At 43.3% G+C, this 22,928-nt stretch overlaps 2 protein-coding genes across 2 annotated transcripts; both read right to left on the bottom strand.

Annotated features, from left to right (window-relative positions):
* Positions 1 to 3,678: 3,678 nt before the first annotated feature.
* dapk2b (death-associated protein kinase 2b) lies at positions 3,679 to 22,581 on the bottom strand. The gene is made up of 11 exons (XM_080002461.1): positions 22,423 to 22,581; positions 14,880 to 15,101; positions 13,025 to 13,163; positions 11,644 to 11,773; positions 11,471 to 11,519; positions 11,367 to 11,393; positions 11,019 to 11,171; positions 10,283 to 10,328; positions 7,272 to 7,361; positions 6,389 to 6,472; positions 3,679 to 6,162 (listed from the first exon to the last, which is right to left on the bottom strand). Exons 1-11 carry the CDS (start codon positions 22,497 to 22,499, stop codon positions 6,082 to 6,084), a joined length of 1,098 nt encoding a protein of 365 aa, XP_079858587.1. The 5' UTR covers positions 22,500 to 22,581; the 3' UTR covers positions 3,679 to 6,081.
* Positions 7,560 to 9,282, bottom strand: LOC307231679 (death-associated protein kinase 3-like). The gene has a single exon (XM_080002462.1). The coding sequence runs from the start codon at positions 9,070 to 9,072 to the stop codon at positions 8,458 to 8,460; it is 615 nt and encodes a 204-aa protein (XP_079858588.1). The 5' UTR covers positions 9,073 to 9,282; the 3' UTR covers positions 7,560 to 8,457.
* Positions 22,582 to 22,928: the final 347 nt, after the last annotated feature.

Genomic DNA, 22,928 nt, shown 5'->3' on the forward strand with positions numbered 1-22,928 from the left:
ATGTTTCTATCTTTAGACAGTGTTTGTTATCTATTTACTATCTTCGATCCGTATTTTCTTTCTGTTTACTATCTACAGCAGTATTAAGTACTTGTTCAGTATCTTCAAGGCAGTATTTACTTATTGTGTATTATCTTCAGACAGTATTTACTACCTGTTTACTGTCTTCAGACAATTTACTATTGAGTTTATATATTTTGCTATTATCCACTATCTGTTTACTATCTTCAGATAGTATTTGCTATCTGTTTACTATTTTTTCAATATTTAGTACGTGTTTATTATCTTCAGACAGTATTTATTATCTTTAGACAGCATTTACTCTGTGTGTACTACATTTAGATGGTACTTACTATCGTTTACAATTGTCAGACAGTATTTACTATCTGTTTACTACCTTTAGAAAGTATTAACTTTCTTGTTTCTATCTTTAGACAGCATTTACTATATGTTACTATCTAGTGTGTTTATATACTGTTTATAGATAGTATTTACTATCTTTTTAATGCATGCTAAGTGTTCTTTTCTCTCAGGACGTGCTGCTTCTCTTCCACGTTCTGGGTCTGAACATTCCTATTTCTTCTTCCTGGTCACTTTCACACCCCCCCTGAAAAACCAAACAGAAGGAGAATAAGCCTCCAACACTGACTGGACACAAATGGAAAAGAAGAAGCAACACAAATAAGCAAAATTGAAACATATAAAATCAACTGGAAAAACTACAAAAACAATCGGCAGAATAATAATCATGATCTGTTTGATATATCTGATGATGAAGCGATATCCCTCCAGCTTGTGCTGTTAAATGTATCATAAGCACAGTGACACTCTATCTTTAGCTGGTCGGACATCTTAGAGTTGCCCTTCTTAACCATGTGTTTCAGGTGGTTGCAAAGGGGGACGAATGAAAGCTGTTGGAGAAAGAAAAAGAGAAAAATTCAACAAATACAATTTTAAATATTTTTTCAGAACCCTCCTGTGTGGAGGCACTTGTATCGTCCTATGGAAGACGTGTTTCATCGGGTGGTGGAGGAGGGTTCTTCACTGAGACGGAGCGGAATTTAACAGTGGAGCCGTAAATGCAATGATTACAGGAGACAAAATGCATGTGATATACTCACACATGCACAGGTTGGGAAGTAATGAAATACACAAGGCTACACAGGCCTAATTGAATTTATTTAAATGGTAACCATCATCCATGACAGTCACAGAGAAACCTATGATCAGATTATTGTGTATCAAAATTCCTCCCAGATCACAGTTAACTGTGACCCTGACTGAGCTCAGCGCTGCGTTCAATTGAAATCAGAACTATGGAAAATCCGACCTCCTTCTTGGAAAAATGCAAAGAACGGCTGGAATTTCGGCGTCAAGTTTTCCAAGATAACAGACCTGACGACCACACTGTTAACATGAACAAAGTTCCATTTTTGCATTGTTTTTTATGAGCAAAAACACTTGTATCTAAGGAACTGTAGTTTTAGCTCCAGATGCTGTAGAATTCTTACGTTGACAAACAAACACTTTTACTGCAACATCCATTGAACATTTAGCTCAGATGTGGAAAGTAGCGACGCGGAATTAATATTTGGCAGTTCCGCCTGCCACACACCACCCAAGTGACGTTTTCAGGGACCTCCAACACAGGCGATGGGGTTAAAAACAAACAAGTTATATTGTCGACAGTGGGGAAGGTGGAACAAGCCTGGAGCAGACAGACAACATGTCATGACAAGGGCTCCTCTCCTGTGTGTGTGTGGGGGGATGTGGGCTTTACCTGTTGCTCTTTGATTAGTCTAACGAGCCACTGGTGTACAGCCACACTGAGTGTTGGCCAAAATACCTAGACCCAAGAAAGGTGTGATCGCTTAAACCACACCATCCCCACATCACATAATGATTTCCAAGTTATATGGAATGCGGCATCAGTTCTATTTCATCTGAATGTAAAGTTGAGAGGGATTAGCTCACGCTCACCTTTTCAGTTGTGTCCACAAACTGCTTTAAAATCACAAACATTTTATTCCATAGATGCTTGATGCATAGATAACTTAATTTAGCAATAATTCATAATTATAATTTATAGCCCTTTTACCCATATCCTGTGCATAGAATCACATTTTGTAAATTCTGTATATTCTTATATATATGACTATTTCTGTTTTGAAATGTTCGGCTATTTGTTTATATTTGGTAAATTATTTTTTCTACTTTACATTTTATTTTATTTTAAATTTTTTCAGACTGTTCAGCTTTTTTTTACCCTTACCTTACCCCCAAATTAAAGTAAACTTTACATAATATAATGGCCATCGGTAGTCCTCAAAGTAGCCCCCTGGTCCCCACCTGCCCCCATCTCCTCCCTGCGTCCTCACCTTCCAGCGGCGTCGGGCGTACTGCCGCCTGAAGTTCTCCAGGTTGACAACGGAAAGACACTTCACCATCGCCGCCGCCTGCATCGCCGAGGATTCAGAGGCTGCGGAGAAACAACCCGTTCATTTGAACAGTGTTGTTAGATCTGTCGTAATATTCTGCGAATTTAGGGATAATTGAATTGCTGTGTGTTTCGGTGAATGTATGGATCTATTTCGAGCTTTGAAACATAAACAGTCGGATGTCAGACAAAACAACCAAAAGACAAAATTCCAAATGCAAAAATTGACATAATTCTGATTGAATGGGAATGGAATAAAGAAATACAAATTTATTTTGGTGCATAAAGACCAAAAACACATTCAAAGGTTTGTGTTGTCTTATGGTGTGAGTTGTGCATTTTCAATAAAATATTTGAAAAAAACAAACTACATATTAAAGCAGGGCCTAAATATTCATTAAAATATATATACCGAAGAGTAAAATAAGATCTGACTTTAAAATCAGACCTTCAAGATTTTAGCCTCTGATTCTGATTCACCAGTTCATCAGTAGAGAAATACACAAACTGTCATTCTCCAATAAAAACACAATTTCAAAGTCAAAGTGCAAGGTGTATATTCTTGCATTTCATTTAAATAAAGATGCAGCTCATTCTTGAGCCATTCATTATTATTATTACTTTATTACTTGTTTTATTTTACTGTTTGGCTGCTTATTAAAATGTGTATATTGTGAATTTGGCCTCTTAGTCTGACCCTGCATCATCCTTATCTTATCTCAAATAATGAAATGTAATCTGTTGGCTCCACTGTTACATAAGAAACAGCGTCCGTCAGCTAAACAAGCAGGATGAAGTCGTCTGCCAGGGTCGCCTGTAGTTACTCGAAATCCATTACTAAACTATAATTCTCCTCATCGTTGTCAGTCAGTCAGTTGTCAGTGCTGTAGCAGGTTTAAACCACACGCACGCCTCGATTCTCTCCAAAACACGAGATGAACTTTCAAACATATTTATTCAAGGTTCTTAGTTTTAGCTCAACATAAATGGACTATTACAATGGATACCAAGATGTTCTCTCTGCCAGAAAAACCTTTCTCTTGTCGGGAAACTGCAGAATCAGAGCTTCAGTTAAAAATAAATGTAAATTATAGGATTTAAACGTTGTAGGCATCGCAGCGGGAGAGTGCACGTGGAGTTTGTTGTTTGACGGTGGAGAGACAGGGGACGCTCTGGGTCGATACCGTGACCACGTGGATCACACGACAATAGGACCAAATTGAATAAAACAGGAATAATAAAACGTTTCATTGAGTTTATTCATTCAACCACACAACATATATGGTTTCAAAACTCCACCTTCCAAGCTAAGACACGTTAAAATTAAGACACAAGCTGAGATTTATATTTACATCATAAATACATTACATTATGTCATTTAGCTTTTGTCCAAAGCGACTTACAAGAAGTAATACATCAAAATAATAACATTCAAAACAGTTGCATAAAAACAACAGGAATTCAACAGTGAAATGATGTCAAAATATTTCGTCAATGTTTGTTTGATGGACTTTGTTAAATGTTAAGATGAACACTTTTGCAGCAGAACAGATCCAGTAAACACACATGTACAGCCTGAGCTTTGGGTTATTTTGGAAATAGAAGTAAGAAGCAACGCTGCTGTTGAGGCGGACGTTGGATTGAGATTGTGGTGTGGTTTAAGCAGGCACACCTATCCTGGGTCAAGGAAATTGGCTCAGAATCAGTGTGGCTGTTCGCCTGTTTCTCGTTAGAGTAATCAGCAAGCGACAGGTAAAACCCCCATCCCCACACACACACACAGGAGAGGAGCCCTTGTCATGACATGTGTCCATCTGCTCCAGGGCTTGTTGCACCTAGCCCCCTCGCTACAATCAACTGGTGTGTTTTCTACCCCATCGTCTGTGTCTCTGTGCCGTAGGGCCCTGAAAATGCCACTGGGCTGGCGTGTGGCAGGCAAACCTACCACAGAGATGTAACACCTTGTTGTGGGGATCCGTCACCAGCTGCGCTTTACACTAGATTCACTTAAAATTCAACTAAAATGATGCAAAGCTGCCACAGCCTCAGGTCGGTGGTTCTGGGACTGAAGACGCTGTTAAAACGGGGGCTACATTCAAACATGAATTGTGTCAAACCCCTGCCATCTACATATTTCCTGTAAGCATTCTAGCAAAAGGAAATTATACAACGCAATAGTTTTGGGAAATTAGGGATCTGTAAGCACTAGACGTCATTTAGTTCAGGGCTTCCCAATATCCAAAGCAAACCTTTTTTTTTCCTCATTCATTTATTAGCATTCAATGGTAATTTTTGTCGGAATTGGTTCTATTTTCATGGTTTTTAGGACATACAATACATTATATTTCGTGGACTAAGTTCGACTTCATATTTGAACTGACACTAATGCGGATTTATTCGGCAATATTTGACTTTCAGGAAACATTGGTCTCAAATCTTCCAAGACCTTGCGACACCCCCTGTGATCTCTGGCGACCCCTTTTGGAGGTCTGGAACCACTGATTTAAAAGACTGGATTTGCCTCATTCAGGGGAATTTCAGTTTGGTCTAGTGCTCATTTTCACAGAGAATCACCGGGCTCCCTGGACGTGTGCTCAAGTAATAAAAATGAATGTAGCGTTTGTTTTGTTGCATAAAGTATCTAAAATGTGATAAAACAGTGAAGTATGGTGAAATAACAGCTCCTATGTCAAGACACAGGTGCCATATTTGGCCCAATTTTAGTCTCCACCTCCACAAGCCTTTTCAACCAAAAGCTGTTTTCAGTGAAAAGCTGCTGTTGAGAACATACGCTGCCACGCAGCCAAATAAGGAGTCTGTTTACTATCTTTAGACAGTATTTTCAGTTTACTATCTTTAGACAGTATTTTCTATCGCCAGACAGTATTTACTATCTAGTTTCTATCTTGAGACAGTCTTTACTATCTTTACTCAGTATTTACTATCTGTTTTCTTTCTTTAGACAGTATTTATTATCTAGTTTCTATCTTCAGACAGTATTTACAATCTAGGTTCTATCTTCAGACTATTTACTATCTAGTTTCTATCTTTATACAGTATTAACTACCTGTTTACTATCTTCATACAGTATTTACCACCTGTTTACCATCTTAAGACAGTATTTACTATATGTGTTATCTTCAGACGGTATTTACTATCTGTTTACTCTCTTCAGACGGTATTTACTATCTGTTTACTATCTTCAGAAAGTATTTACTATCTGTTTACCATCATCAGAAAGTATTTACTATCTGTTTACCATCATCAAAAAGTATTTACTATCTGTATATCTCCAGACAGTATTTACTATCTCTAGACGTTATTTACTTTCGGTTTACTATATCTAGATTGTATTACTATAGTTTACTATCTTCAGACAGTATTTACTATCTGTTTATTTTCTACAGACAGTATTAACTATCTTCAGACAGTATTAACAATATGTTTACCATCTTCAGGCAGTATTTACTATCTTTTTATAATCTTGAGACAGTATTTACCATCTTCAGGAAGTATTTACTATCTGTTTATAATCTGTAGACGGTATTTACCGTCTGTTTTCTATCTTGAGACAGTATTTACAATCCTGTTTCCATAGACAGCATTCACTGTCTGTTAAATGCATGCTCAGTGTGCCATCTCTCTCAGGACGTGCTGCTTCTCTTCCGGGTTCTGGGTCTGAACTTTCGGATATCTTCTTCTTCCTGGTCACTTTCACATTCCCCCTGAAAAACCAAACAGAAAGACAATAAACCTCCAACACTGGAGCTAGAAGCAACACGAATAAGCAAAATAGAAACAAATAAAATCAACCGCAAAGCTACAAAAACAATCAGCAGAGTGATAATCATGATCTGTTTTGTCTGTTTTTCATTATAATAATGTTTTTCTTAGAGCGATATCCCTCCAGCCTTTGCTGTTATAAGTATCAAAAGCACAGTGGTGCTCTACCTGGCGCTGGTCGGACATCTTGGAGTTGCCCTTCTTCATCATGCGTGTCAGGTGGTTGCAAAGGGAGACGATTCTGAACGAAAGCTGTTGGAGGAAGTAAAACATAAAATTTCAACAAATACGATTTTAAATATTTTTTCAGAACCCTCCTGTGTGGAGGCACTTGTATCGTCCTATGGAAGACGTGTTTCACCGGGTGGTGGAGGAGGGTTCTTCACTGAGACGGAGCAGAATTTAACAGTGGAGCCGTAAATGCAACGATTACAGGAGACAAAATGCATGTGATATACTCACACATGCACAGGTTGGGAAGTAATGAAATACATAAGGCTACACAGGCCTAATTGAATTTATTTAAATGGTAACCATCATCCATGACAGTCACAGAGAAACCTATGATCAGATTATTGTGTATCAAAATTCCTCCCAGATCACAGTTAACTGTGACCCTGACTGAGCTCAGCGCTGCGTTCAATTGAAATCAGAACTATGGAAAATCCGACCTCCTTCTTGGAAAAATGCAAAGAACGGCTGGAATTTCGGCGTCAAGTTTTCCAAGATAACAGACCTGACGACCACACTGTTAACATGAACAAAGTTCCATTTTTGCATTGTTTTTTATGAGCAAAACACTTGTATCTAAGGAACTGTAGTTTTAGCTCCAGATGCTGTAGAATTCTTACTCTCGGCTATTTGTGTATATTTGGCAAATTATTTTTTAAATTTGACAATTTATTTTAAATTTTTTCCGACTGTTCAGCTTTTTTTTACCCTTACCTTACCCCAAAATTAAAGTAAACTTAACATAAAATAATGGCCACCGGTGGTCCTCAAAGTAGCCCCCTGGTCCCCACCTGCCCCCATCTCCTCCCTGCGTCCTCACCTTCCAGCGGCGTCGGGCGTACTGCCGCCTGAAGTTCTCCAGGTTGACGACGGAAAGACGCTTCACCATCGCCTGCCGAGGATTCAGAGGCTGCGGAGAAACAACCCGTTCATTTGAACAATGTTGTTAGATCTGTCGTAATATTCTGCGAATTTAGGGATAATTGAATTGCTGTGTGTTTTGGTGAATGTATGGATCTATTTCGAGCTTTGAAACATAAACAGTCAGATGTCAGACAAAACAACCAAATGCAAAAATGGACATAATTCTGATTGAATGGGGATGGAATAAAGAAATACAAATTTATTTTGGTGCATAAAAAAGACAATATTCAAAGGTTTGTGTCTTATTGTGTGAGTTGTGCATTTGCAATAAAATATTTGAAATGACCAAACTACATATTAAATCAGGGCCTAAATATTCATGAAAAGAAATACCGAAGAGTAAAATAAGATCTGACTTTAAATTCAGACTTTCAAGATTACAACCTCTGATTCTGAGAGTCTGATTGACCAGCTCATTCAGTCGAGAAATAAACAAACTGTCCTTCTTCAATCAAAACACATTTAAAAGTTAAAGTGCTCTTTCAACATCAGGTGCATCACAAAAATAATCACAAAGAAAACATTCATCATGAGCAAGCTCACAAATAAATTCAACGGTAAACAGGAAAAACATACAGAGAACATAAATAGAATGGAATGACAAAAATAAATAAATTAAAATAAAAAAATAATGAACTTCTGGGAAATTCCAAGAAAGAAAATTGCAGTAAAACAGAATGTCAATCATCCCGGTTTAAATGTAAGATCTGCTGAATTCTGCTCCTGTGGCTCTGAGCTTCAACACATTTGAATTTTTTTCGCCAAACAACTGTTCCTCTGTTATTCTGAAGCAAACGTGGAAAATCCAGGTTCAGAAAGTGAAACTCCACTCCAGGATTTGGAGTCAACCGCGTGGATTTGCTAATTAGCGTCAACCCAGAGCTCCAGCTGATCAGTGCACAGCTGCAGCAAAAACATGGAAAGGACTTTTACTTTCTGGACCTGGACTTATTCACCTCTGCTCTGAAAAACGATCCAAAAAAGGCAAGAGTAAAATCTCAACAACAAGCAATAAAATATTCCAGAGTTTCTAAATGTCAAATTAATAAAACACATTTTTGAAGATACCAGTCATTGTGTCCTCAGGGTAAAGTTGGAGATCTCGCCTGCTCCACCTCCTCCTTCACACCGTTGCTGTGGCGGGTGCAGCGCGCCCCTTCAGGCAGCACGGAGCTCACCACCTCCTGCAGCCAGCGCAGCTCAGCGCTCAGCTCCTTCCTGAGCGCGCTCAGCTGCCTCTGTCTCTGCCGCTGCTTCGCGCTGACGCCGTCCAGGCCGGCGTCCACGGCGCGCAGGTCCTCCAGCAGCAGCCGGCTGGTGGCCTCCACCTTGCGGACCTCGTAGCGGACCTGGGACAGACGCTTCCTGGCGCCATCGCTCTCCTCCTGGTACCAGGCCTCCTTCTGGTTGTAGACGGAGACCAGCGCCTCCACGTCTTCCCGGAGGGCGAGGTGGGACCCTGCCACGCCTGACAGCTCCACCTCCATCAGGCCAATGTCCTCCACCACGCGGGTGAAGCGCTCGAAGTTGAGGTAGGTGTTGTTGGGGAGCGTGCTGCACTGGGACTGGACCGTGTACTCCTTCAGACGCTTGGTCTTCAGCGGCCGGGGCTCCACCTGCTGCTCCGCTTCGGGGGGAGGGACGACCTCCTGGTGGTGGTCATGGGACTTCGTGGGACAAAGGGGGTGGAGGAACATGGTGTGAGAGCCTGGTTCATCCGTCCATCTTTGTCACGGGGGGAGGTTAGTGTGTGGAGGGGAACGGAGGCAGTCCAGCGCTGGGTTAGATGCTGCTTGTCTTCATGCCGGAACTTCTCCAAGCAGCGAGGACTCAGCACAGCAAAACACTCGTGTGCAGGTGAGAATCCAGAAGAACACTTCACTTCACACTTCTCCGTCCCAAACGGCCGTTAGATGTCAAACCTCATGCAGTTACCTGTCATCGGTGATCCCCAAAACTATCTATAGCCATATCCATGAGCCGGATTGAAAATGTGACGATAACCAGGGGGCATACCTGTCAACATTCTCCCGTATTTTACTCCCTCTCTCCCGTATTTTGAACGTTTCTAGTGTAAAATAAAAGACGCTTGTCTGTAAGGTTGACAGTAGGCTGTGCGATCAGAGCGATCTCAGCCCCCTGTTTCTCCAAACAAAACCAATAAAAACAGTGTTTTTATTGTAGATGAATAAACTAAAAAGCCCTGTGCGTGATGGGGGCTCTTTATCAGTCAACCCCCCCCCCCCCCCCCCACCCATTTCCCTTATTTTCAAATCCCAATGTTGACAGGAATGCCATTGGGCTACTGTCCCAGATGCCATGCAAAGTGTTTTGACCATTCCAGTCTCATGAGTTCATGGTCAAACTGGACGCTTATCTTAAAGAAGTTTTTCCTCGTCAAATCAATGGAGCTCATCGCTCCCATATTTCAAAGCTCAAAAAGTACGTCTGTGTTTATTCAAACCTTGAAGTAGCGCACAAAACAAAACCCCACACCCAGATCCAGACACCAAACTCAGACAATGTATAATAAATTAAGACAATTTGTCTCATGGTTTGTCAGAATGGTGATTACCACGTGAACTAATAAGGGAATCAACGATTTTCATCAATATCTTGATGAAAATATATGATTTAACTGGATTGGAAAGACGTAATATGATACGAAATGTCATCCATTATTTGACGTTTTATGGTTACAATGTCACGACTGTGGAACATTAAAGATGCCAAAATGATGTGTAGTTTGGTGTACGTTCAGGGAAGTCTCCAGCCGTAAGTTATTAAAAAAAAATATTAAAATTGCATTTTGTTTACACGTTGGCTCGCATCAATCCCAATGTGTGTTTGGTGAATGCTGTGGCGTGATGACAAACACTGCATCCAGAGGCTGAAACCACGTTGTACCTTGATCCATGGGTGTGCCAGGGCGTCCTTTATCGTCAACCGCTTCCTAAGGAAGAGTAGAGATGAAGGTTCAAAACAGTATTTTCATTTGCTTTTTCATCTGGGCTCAAGGTAAATGTAAGGGCTCCACACAGAGACAGGCTGTTTTTACAAAACACACTGCGCAAATAACTAATTTGTACATTCCTTGGCTGTGGCATACTGTCCTCTTTGTGCTCAGCACCAAACAACAGAGGGAAGAGACTTGGCCGACCTTCTGTTCTCCGGCTGACCCTGGGATTACAGTTTGGATCAGTAAAATTCTATAATACGCTCGTGGATTTACCGCGGCGGGAGAAATAATGCTGCTTTGGAGCTCCTTCGGAAACTCGGAACTGACGACTTTCAGACTAGGAGAGACGCACTGGAACTCAGAGATACAAGTTGGAATCTCAGGCATCGTTTGGGGAGACTGAGCTCTCCTGTTTTCTTCTACATATTTCTGCGCCATGAACTGGACACAAGCACTAGGGGGTGGGGGGGGGGACAGTTTAAATGAACAGTTTGAGGCCGAAATCTTCCACACTTGGTTCCTGGAACCAAGCAGGCAGGTGGAATGGTAATGAATAAAGAAATTTTCACTTCCAGATTTTCACTGACGAGACTTGTATGGAAGGCCCTCGGTCCTAGCCTGCCTCTGCTTAGACCCGGGCCCAGAACCAAGGCCCTGGACCCCAGGACACCAGGAGCCTCCTACCTGGTGTCCTTCTCCAGGAGCTGTCGGATGAAGTTCTTGGCCAGTTCACTGGTGCTGCTGAAAAACTCCTCGTCAAACTCATAGTTCATCCCCGAGATGTTTCCCAGAGTCTCCTGCTTCGTGTCGCCCAGGAAGGGCGAAGCACCGCTCAGACTGAAACACACACACACACACACACACACACACACACACACACACACACACACACACACACACACACACACACACACACACACACACACACACACACACACACACACACACACACACACACACACACACATCAGACACCTCCCTGGATGGTATTTCTTTCTTGGTTCCAGTTGAAGTTTCACCGTCTCTACTCACAGTATGTATGTGATGACACCGATGCTCCTGTGGAAGTGAACACACATTAATCCAGAAGAAATGCCTCCATCTTGTTGAGCAGCTGCTGTAATTGAGGTTCTTACCACATGTCCGCTTCCAATCCCAGCTGCTCGTAGTTGACAATCTCCGGAGCTGAAAATAGAAACCGCACACACTCAGCGCATCAAGCAACAAGTCCCCAACAGCACAAACACATGGAGCTGGACCTGGACCTGGACCTGGAGCGGCTACATTCTTTCCCCTTTCGGACACTCACCTACAAATTCCGGCGTCCCAAATATATTTTTGAAGTCGGCCCCAGCTTCTATTTTATGCGCCAGACCAAAGTCTATGAGTTTGATGCGCGGCAGATGAACGTTCTTATCCAGAAGCATTATGTTCTCAGGCTGCAAAAAAAACAAAACAAAGAAAGCAGAAACTGATGAAATGAGCCTGAGGGTTTCCATTCAACCAAATGTGACGACTTGAAAGGCAACGTGGGTCGATATGTTACCTGGATAAAATCGTCTTTTAGTGCAGGCAGTGAAGGAAAAAAAATGTAGTTGTTATGCAGGATATGCCACATCATAACATCATAACACAATATAAACGTATTACTTGTCATATCCAGTGCCTTGATATAACAGAGCCTACAATACCATGCAGGATAAACTTCTGATGTATCTAAATCCAAAAATGTTTTTTACATAGTAAAAAGGTAAAAACATTTGCTTTGAAATGTAATGGAGTAAAAGTCAAACATCGCAGAGACTGAATATACTAAGCACAGTACTATGTCCTTAAGTTTACACTACTGTGTTAAACACCATTTAAACACTATTAAGCGTCTTGGACCGACTCCTACCACGTTATCTCAGTAAAACCTGAACAAATAAGTCATTAAATTTCACAATTTCACCAAGAAGCAGAATAAACAAAGTTGTCTGACATGTCACAACAGTGTGAGTAGGAGACGCCGTACTGGAAAAACAGGATGGAGATTATCAGACGTCCCTCCAGAGGCGAAACGATAACCCCGTGGTGTGTCTAAGTGTCTGGAGCCGCAGAGCAGGAAGGATGTGCATGTGCACGGATGTGCACGTACAAGGATGTGCACGTATAAGGCAAGACTCGAGAAGTGCTGCTCTATTCATAGTCCACAGTGAGTCCTGGTGCATGTGCTGCTATCTGGACCAAGCAGGGTTTTAAAAGTCAAATGCGATTTTACAAATCAAACGGGGTTTCATAGGAAAGACACACGTACAAATCACACCGGAAATATTTCACACTCCAAAAGTCAACTAAAAGGTTTCCAACATCACGTGTGTCTGCCTGCGGCCTTCGTCAGGGGAGGGATGTGCAGTGGGGATTTGTAACGTATTAAGCCACATAAAATAAAGTATTTTAAATTCCCTTTTTTAGTGGCTCCTATTTTTCAAATTGAAAATGCTCATGGAACCTTCAACCAAAGAGAAAGAACTGAAATATTCCGGACACTGCAAAAGGCAGCTAAAAAGTCTTTCCATTTTTAGGCTAAAAAGCCTTTATTTCCGATGGCGTCACATGCGCGGTGCCCGGCGCCTCCGTCGGGGGAGGGATGCGCGTCGGGCATTTGTACCGTATGGTGAGGCCCCCTGCGGGGTCCCGGTGTTTCCTACCTTCAGGTCGAAGTGAGCGATCTGTTTGGAGTGGAGGTACTGGACGCCGTCTAGGATCTGCTTGATGAACTGTGTCGCCTCCTCCTCGCACAGAGACTCCTTCTGGGCCAGGAAGTCAAACAGCTCCCCCCCGGACACCCTGCCATCGCAAGAAACAGCTCAGATGCCTGGCGGTGGATTATCTCGGTACAGCCTTGTATCATGAAAGGCTTGGTTGTCTTTATTTGCAGGACGGAGGCACTTTTGTTTTCGATTAATTGGCCCTTGTAAAAAGCTTTAAGCACCCGGAGTAAAGAACAATGAAAAGATCTTAAACAACGTGAAACACTTTTTATGGATCTGGCTGCCTGCGACCTTGCAGTTTGAAGTTCATTTATGATGGGGGATGGTATCTCAGGAGGTAGAGCTGGTGGTCTAGTCATCTAAAGGTTGCTGGTTGGATCCCAGGCTCCTCCTGCTAGCATGCTGTAGTGTCCTTGAGCAAGACACTTAACCCCTAATTGCTCCTGATGGCTGCGTCCATCGCTGTTTATATAATTGTAAGTCGCTTTGGATAAAATCGTCTGATCAATGACTAAATGTAAATGTGTGATGTAAGTTGGACCCTTCCTCTATATTGGCTGAGAAAACAGACGTTTTAGGACGTGAAACAAAGCGTGCTTCCAGACTCTTTGTGAGATGCGGTGCGTGACTTGTGACCGCCTGGTTTAACGTACACACAATGGTTTCAGCTGCTCTGTTATTCTAGCGCCCGCTCTGGATTTAGATTCTCATTAACTCTAATTGGGGCGAACTTGAACTTGAGGCCGGTGTGTCCAGGCCCAGGATGAGCCCCGGACACATTTGGTGCCGGTCGGAAAGAAGCTTTTGTCAAACACAAAATGGACTAACAGCCTATGAACTAGTGAGCAAACGTCGCTCCACACTGGTCCTGTCAACACACACGTCACTCAGTGGTTACATGTAACCACGGTAACATGTAACCATGGTAACATGTCTGCCGCTATACTGAGAATGGTTTTCACGGTTCTAAATGGAGCTGCACGTCTAATAATTTTTTATTTTTTTGTTGTTTTTTTTACAGTATGATACTGTAATCCAGTATGTAATAGCACGATAGATTTAATTCTATTGGTCTGATAATGGTCAGATATATTATTATGATAATATTAAGATGATATCATAAATATTAAAGTTTCATCAAGTTACAACAACACTGATTTTGACAATCAAACTGCACTGCTGCGCCCTAAAGGGATATTCCCTTTGGGAAATGCTTGTCCAGTCCAGTAATGAGATAGCAACGTGCTGCATGCAACTGTGCTAGCGCGTTGCACCCTTCAAGGGAATCAACTACTTACAAGTTATTAAGCGGTTGTGGTGCGTGGGCGGTGTGATCTAAGCAGCCACACCTGTCTCGGGTGTTGTAAATTGGGCCCGGGATCAGGGGTGTCTGTACACATATTTCTCATCAGAGCAATCAACGAGCAATCAATCACCCATCCCCCCCCCCCCCCCACACCCCACACACACACGCACACACGAGAGGGGAGCCTTTGTCATGACAACGTTGCATCTGTTCCCGGCTTCTTACACCTTGCCACACTCTTGAATAAAAGGGTTTGGCTTCAACTTCAACGCACGTGTAGCTGTATTCAAAATAACTCGCCATAAAGATGCTATATATATATATATATATATATAGCATCTTTATGGCGAGTTATTTTGAATACAGCTACATTATCAGCTATTTTAGACGCACAACCATTCATCAAGTTTACTCCGGTGAGTTAGTGGTTTCCTGGTACGACTGAACCGGCAACCCTGGAGCAGCGAGGCGGCTGAGTGGACTCACAGCTCCAGGATGAGCACCACGTCGGTGCGGCTCTCGTACACGTCGTGCAGCGTCACCACGTTGGCGTGCTGGATCTGCTGCAGGATCTCCACTTCGCGCTCGATCTCCTCCCGCCTCACGCCGCGCCGACTCGCTCGGCTCTGCCGCTTCTTGATGAACTTGGCTGCGTACTCCACGCCGCTGCTCTTCTCCTTGCAGCGCTTCACGATGGCAAACTGCCCGCTGAAAGTAAATGCACATGATTGGAAATACTACATTACTGTCTTCACAAAAAGATTTTTAGACAAAATATAGACATGTAATAATTAAAAAATATAATAACAGTATTATTATCATTGTTGTTGTTGTTTTTGTTGTTAATATTATTATTATTATTATTATTATTATTATTATTATTATAATAGGAACAACATTATTTTTTGTTGTAATTTTGAAATAATCTGAAATAATGAAAAAAGAGTCATCATCATACTCTGAAAAATAATTGTCTAAAGATCATGAGATGTCCCTAAAATATACAGGTACTAGTTTATTAAGGTCTTGACATTTAAGACAGTCACTGTTCCTTCACAAGAATAATTATAAATGATTTTAGGTATGTGATCTCTGTCTTTCAGTGAATTTACTGAAAATACAGTTTATTTTTTATTTATTATTTTTTTGGAATGAATAATATTTCAGTTTTGAGCTGAGATTTTTCCCATGCAGTTGCGGGAGGCAGCGGAGGTCTTCGGTGGAGCAGAATGGCCACGACTTCCCGTTTCCCAGCCGAACGAACAAAGGCACAAGTCTCAAACTGTCCTCCCACCCACTGATGCTGCTGCCAACAATCTGATCCATCCTCAGGAGCTCAGCCCCCTGAAGAATCCCAAACATTTCACAAAGGAAGTGTAGGCCCACTTACTGTATTGTATATTCCTATTCCTCGTCCTTTACTGTATTGCTTTTTTTTTTTTAGTTGTATTCGATGTTTTCTCATATCACAGTCGCTGGAACTATGGGGCTTTATGTCTCATCATTTGCAGAGTGAAAATAGAGCACTACGGCATGTTTACCAAAACAGGATGCATCTGCATTTTAACTTACCAACCAATGTACTTCCTTGAAGTCCACAACACGTGATTTTTACCCTGTCCTTCTAAATGTAGGATAGAACAATATTAGAGCTTCACTGTTCACGTTTGGTTTGTTAAATCCACACAACTAGACTAGACACAGTTAATGGGTCATGTGCAGCTGAGTGGCGTGGTACACCAGAGATAAGACCTGAATGTTGTCCGAGCATCAAAAGAGCTTCTGGAGACGTTCTCACTGGCTCTAAGGGCTTTAAAGCGCATAATGTGTATCCTGATCTAGAAAGAGTGCTATATCAGGTTTAGCCTATTTACCATTCATATGAGAGTCAGGTGAAATGCAAAAACATTCTTAAGTTCCTCCCCACGCCACTTTCCTTCATGCATCACACAGAAAGCGCCAAAGATCACAGACCTCAAGTCTATCACTGCTGACCTCTGATTTGCCCTACCTCTCACACCCCACATGTTGCTTTGTGCCGTGGGCCTGGGGTGCGTTTCACTCAGCAGGCTACAGAAAAACAATCCTCAGACCCCAAAGTTTAAGTGTGTGGGTGTATTGTCACGATGAGGAAAGGATCACTGAGTGGAAAATATGGAAGCACAGGAAGACTCCATGGAGGCTCTGATGTGCCGGCCGTGCACGCGATATCAGGGTTACGCCAGGCCAAAAATAGTCCCTGAGGCTCATCCTCCACCTGCCCTCTCTGTGCTGCCGGGTGGGGGGTGACTGGGATGGAGGAGTGAGGAGGGGGTAGGATTAAGCCTTCATGTCTTCTGATGGCAGAACCACAGACAGATACCAGAGTGTTACGCTGCTCCCACTGGGTTCAATTCACGCCACACAGCCATGCACACAGTTCACACTTTCAAATTGGTTTCAAAGTGCCAGATGCTCCAGTATGCGGCTCTAACGTGAAGCTCTTGCATGCCACTTGTAACATGCAGCTCTATCGTGTAGTTCCATTACGCAGCTCTAACGTGCACCTCTATTATGCAGCTTTAATACACAGCTCTAGTACAAAGCTCCATCACCGACTCTAAAGTGCAGCTTTTATTATGCAGCCCTGTTATGCAGCTTTAGTACACAGCTCTAACGTGTAGCTTTAATACACAGCTCTAATGTGCAGCTTTAATACACAGCTCTAATGTGCAGCTTTAATACACAGCTCTAATGTGCAGCTTTAATACACAGCTCTAACGTGCAGCTTTAATACACAGCTCTAATGTGCAGCTTTAATACACAGCTCTAATGTGCAGCTTTAATACACAGCTCTAATGTGCAGCTTTAATACACAGCTCTAATGTGCAGCTTTAATACACAGCTCTAATGTGCAGCTTTAATACACAGCTCTAATGTGCAGCTTTAATACACAGCTCTAATGTGCAGCTTTAATACACAGCTCTAACGTGCAGCTCTCACATGCAGCTTTAATACACAGCTCTAATGTGTAGCTTTAGTACACAGCTCTAATGTGCAGCTTTAATACACAGCTCTAATGTGCAGCTTTAATACACAGCTCTAACATGCAGCTCTCACATGCAGCTTTAATACACAGCTCTAACGTGTAGCTTTATTTCACAGCTCTAACGTGCAGCTCCCACATCCAGCTTTAATACACAGCTCTAACGTGCAGCTCTCACATGCAGCTTTAATACACAGCTCTAATGTGTAGCTTTAGTACACAGCTCTAATGTGCAGCTTTAATACACAGCTCTAACATGCAGCTCTCACATGCAGCTTTAATACACAGCTCTAATGTGTAGCTTTAGTACACAGCTCTAATGTGCAGCTTTAATACACAGCTCTAACGTGTAGCTTTATTTCACAGCTCTAACGTGCAGCTCTCACATGCAGCTTTAGTACACAGCTCTAATGTGTAGCTTTAGTACACAGCTCTAATGTGCAGCTTTAATACACAGCTCTAATGTGCATCTTTAGTACACAGCTCTAATGTGCAGCTCTCACATGCAGCTTTAATACACAGCTCTAATGTGCAGCTTTAGTACACAGCTCTAATGTGCAACTCTATAAAGAAAGCTCAAATATCCAGCACTAATACCTCTGCGATGAACATATTGTAATAACTTCACTTCACCCTGCAGGTACAACATTTGGGAGGTGTGTCCTGCTCTATTTACCCTGAGAACATTGTTCACTGTGACTTTGCTGTTTTATGTAAAAAAACAACAAAAACCACAACGGTGAACGGCCGGAGCTGCCTCATTGTCTGGGGCAAGTGACTGATAAAGGCACCCGACCCATCGAGGTGCGATGCCCACACCCTACTCTTCCTCGCCTTTCTAAACATGGGTTAGTCAACGTCTCCTTCTTATTTAAATGTGAGCAAAAATAAGTGCATTAACCTTTATACTGTATATATATTTTTTTTAAATATATATACTCCACTAGTATTACCTACTGAATCTGTGACAGGCACCTGGTGAGAGTACACACTGAAAGCACCATAACCCAAAGTTGCATCATGATCATTTACTTTAGAAAGACAAATAAACCACAATGTACTTTCCCCTTTAAAACTGATCTTATCACAACAGAGAGAGAGAGAGAGAGAGAGATGGGGGGGCAAGAGCAATGAGCGATAGTGATGGAAAGAGAAAGACAGGCAGAGGCTCTGTATAAACTAAGGGAGAAAAAATAACCAAGACCGTGACACACACACACACACACACACACACACACACACACACACACACACACACACACACACACACACACACACACACACACACACACACACACACACACACACACACACACACACACACACACACACACGGCGACATCAATGCTCTGAGTAAACTCCCCAGTGACAGACTGTGTGTTTGAAGAAAGGGACAACAAACTAGTTCAGCTTTCAAAAGGCTTCCAGGGGCCTCCTGGGAGTTAGAGCCACACGAACGGTCACAGTCCTGGAGACTCTGTGGCTGAAGATCTGACCTTCAAATCCCCTCTGTGATGGAATCACCTCCACGTTGCTGGTCAGAACCTGAACGCGAGAAACTCCTCCAATGTCACCCGTCACAAAAAAAGGTTCAAAGAGAAATAACCGTAAAAAAAATAACTCCCCCACGTCGGTGATGGTTCTCCGTGGAACCTGTGACACTGAATGAAATGAATTGCAATGTAATCGTCACAATCAGGAGCGATGTAAAGGCGTTGAGTTTTGTGCAGAGTCGGACCTCGGTCCACACGTTTGTTTTTACGCGCACGCTGGAGTCCGCTGGACGAGGGGAGGGTCGTGGTCGGTGTTCGGCGTGATGGAGCGCCGCGCTGCAGAGAGTGATGCTCCGGGGGGGGGGGGGGGGACTGGAATCCCGCGGCGGGCCTGACATGCCTGAGCGCTGAGCCGCCGCGGGGCTGACGTCTCTCTGCAGAGATTCCTGGTCTGACAGCTGTGGGTCATTATGCGGAGCCGGAGGGAACTCTGGGACCGGTGGCGCCGGCCCAGTTTCTGAAGACATTTTTCACCCGAACGACCGACGGGACCCTGCGACCAGGCAACAGGACGGACCAAACCCTGTGAAGCAGCTCCTAATGCAGTGATACACATCTGCAAACACTTAACACACACACCAAGGACAGTGAAGACATAGCTCGGCCTCTAGTATCTGAGTCAGTTCATGTAATTCCTGGCGTCATGCTATCCACCAACAGTACTTCTGAAATATGAATTCTCCAAAACACTGGATATACTGTACTGGGTAACACTACATATAATAGGTTTTCTGTAAGTAATCACTTGGTGTGAGGGTGTGGGAGTTTTCTGTCAGTACCAGGGTGACCCCGTCAGGAGGAGAACTTGTGGAATGTTCCCGGGGAGTTCCCTCTGAACAAACATATTTCTCATCCACTCGACAGCAGCGATGGGATCGCCACACGTATTACATCCCAGTTCGGCGCAAACTCGCCTCGTACCGTCTGAAGCTCATTAAAACTTTCAGAGATGTTCCAACACCTGTGGCCATGCGTCCTGCAACTTTTAGGTCACTTTTGGTGACTTTTGCTGACTTTTGTTGCCAACACAGTAAAGTTAGATTCACATCTCTGTGCAATCTGCATTCTGTTTCAGGAAATCTAACTTTGGCAAACTAACAACATTTCACTTCCTTTTTGTTTCTTGATTCTGGCATGTGGCATAACACCTGTGGTTGCATTGCTTTGCTTGAAAACTGTACAATACATCTGTTATAGAGACTCTCACCTTTAAACTTTGTTAATCTATACAACGCCGCAGGATTTCCTTTCATGCCATAAAACATCTATGGTACAGCGCCTACAAACCGTTTCTGTAAGATAATGGCACCTACTGACCAAAAGAACACCTCTTCTCTCAATACTTCACTTTGAGTAAGTTTGTTTTTTTTGATAGGTGGTGTGGAACAGCCTCCACAGTTCAGGCCACAGACTTCTGTCACGGAGTTCAGATCCAACGTGGCGGCAAACATGATCATTTTCTGGTCTTAGACGATCTGCTTTAAGACGGTTGTTGAGATGGCGGCTCAGCTCAGCCTCGACACCGAGTGAGTTTACAAGGAATATTGCATTGTTATCAATACTTAATACTTGGGATGCACCGATTGTGAAATTCTAGGGCTCATACCGATGTTTAAAATAACAATTTGGCAGTCAGCCAATGCTGATACTGATTTTTTTTTTCCGAGTTGCCTTGAACGCCGCATCACTTCCTGCTTGGAGCGTCGCAGAGAGCTGTGTCCCTGTCTTCTACAATCGGTGGCGGATGGGGTCGTTCTCTCGGACGGATGAAAATAATTCAAATAAAATATGCTGAAATGGGTTACAAAGTATACTTTGACGGCTGTTAATATACCTGGTGTCCCGCCCAAGTTAAGTCTATGTGTGGGAAACACTGGATAGACATCGGCCACTGCCATCGGTGAATGACATCATAGTTGCCGATTGGCCGACGGCAGTCAACGAAGCGAGTATCGGCCGATACCGATGTACGGCCGATAAATCGGTGCATCCCTACTTATTACACCATACAACTCACAGAGCGACAGAGATTCCACCGAGAACATCTCACACGTCTGTGTACAACCTCACCAAACAAGTTTCTGAACTTGAGTGACCTTCGTTGATCTGGGCACGATGGCAGCTTTCCTTCACTGGTATTTTGATCATGACGTACGTCAAGCCGGGGCCTGAAACCCGTCTGTTCCAACCCACGCAGAACACAGGCAATTGGCGGAACCTCCACCCCCAGCAGAGAGGCTGCAGCTGATAAAGCGTCGATGAAAATTCACAGACGTTTGTGTGCGACCGCAGAGCGTTCTTCTCCTTTTCGGTGACACGTCTGTGGCTTTGCACCACACGCACTTGTTCACTCGTGTTACTCATCACGGCAGCGTTTCAAACCATCAAACATTTACTTCAGCTGAAGCCCGGTCCACTTTCAGGCTTTCTCATCCGCCACAGAAAAGTGATATCAGCTGTGTGAGCTTTCAAGTTGTTGTTTTGTTCATTTATAGACCAAAATTAATATTTATAAGGAATAAGAATATAATTGACATTTAAATTACGGGGAGAAAACGCCCATTAGTGTAATGACACAGAGGTCTGGATGCGAGAGAGACATGATCCTTTCCCTGTTAATACACATGTAAACAGAGGTGGAGCGACGAGCTAAGTGTTTCACAGGGAAACACTCCGTCACACCCGTCATCACCGGGGTGGAGTGGACAGTAAGTAGGGTGGAGCACACTGCACTGGGACGTGGTGCAGGTCTGGACTCGTATTTTTACACCTTGCTGCTCTGTCAGCGAGCGCCTTGCGAAAACTATGACTTCCCCATTCGAGCTCTGGACTTCCTCCATCTCATTTCCTATTGAGGGCGGATTTCCTTCTGGTCTGGTCTGCAAGGGCTCTACACGGCACCGTCCACCCAGATGCCTTTTTATTATTATTATTACCAAGGTTCAGGGTACAACACGCTGAACTAATCTGTCAACGGGTACTTGTACTTTGGCGTCTCTGTCCATCTGGGCTCAGCATCCTGAGCACTTGGTCTCTGCCTCGACTGGTCTGCCCGCTAAAAAAGCCTCTGACCTCATGTGTGCTGTGCTGAAGAAGTTAATCAATTTTGTTTCCTGCGTTTGGAAGCAGCCCAGTGCATCTTTCAGGACTCGGTGAAGAAGGTGTAAGTCAGTCAGACAGTATCTCTGCATGGTCGGCAGATACGCCTGACGACCTTCACTCCTACTGTGGGAAACACCTTCTAACTCGATGTTTCCCGTCCCTGAAGTTTATCTGCTGCGTCAAACTTGAACCCACTTTACACAGAGACACTCCCAAAGTCAAACTTTAACTTGACAGGCCAGCAGCTGGCCACGTTTTACTCCCACAGAGGACTCATGATAATGGTCGATGAAGGTCTTTAGAGAACTTTAAACGACAAACCAAACTCAAACACCTCGAAAACACTCACCTTCCCAGGGCTTCACCGACTTCATAGAAATCCTCCACTTTCTGCTGCTTGAACACGGCCATGCCCGGTGTCCTCATTGGTGTGGGTGGTCTCCAAAACCCGAGACGCTCAAATCAGTCCGTCCTCCTGCAGAGACGCCTCAGTCGCTCTGATCTTCAAGCCCGGTCCTGTGAGGACAGATGAAGAATATCGCTGGTAAAGTTTGACGCAGGAGCGATGAACACCCTCCTTACATGTCGAGGCGTGCAGTGAATTCCATGTTGGAGCCCAAGCCAGATCCACTGTGTTCTGAAACCAACCCCCAGGATATGATCTAACTGGCACAAAGAAATGGGCCAGAGCCGCTCAGAAGAACACAAGTAGGGCACTTTGTCTGCCTTTCACAAGTTTAAATGCTGATTAGGGTCAAATTAAGCCAAAATACCCATGACACTGCTATTACACTGGGCTTCATTATTCACTAAGTACAAGTGAGAGAACTCAGCCAAACTGGGCGGTTTGGGAGT

Source organism: Zeus faber (assembly GCF_960531495.2).
Source record: "Zeus faber genome assembly, chromosome: 6".
Lineage (NCBI taxonomy): Eukaryota > Metazoa > Chordata > Actinopteri > Zeiformes > Zeidae > Zeus > Zeus faber.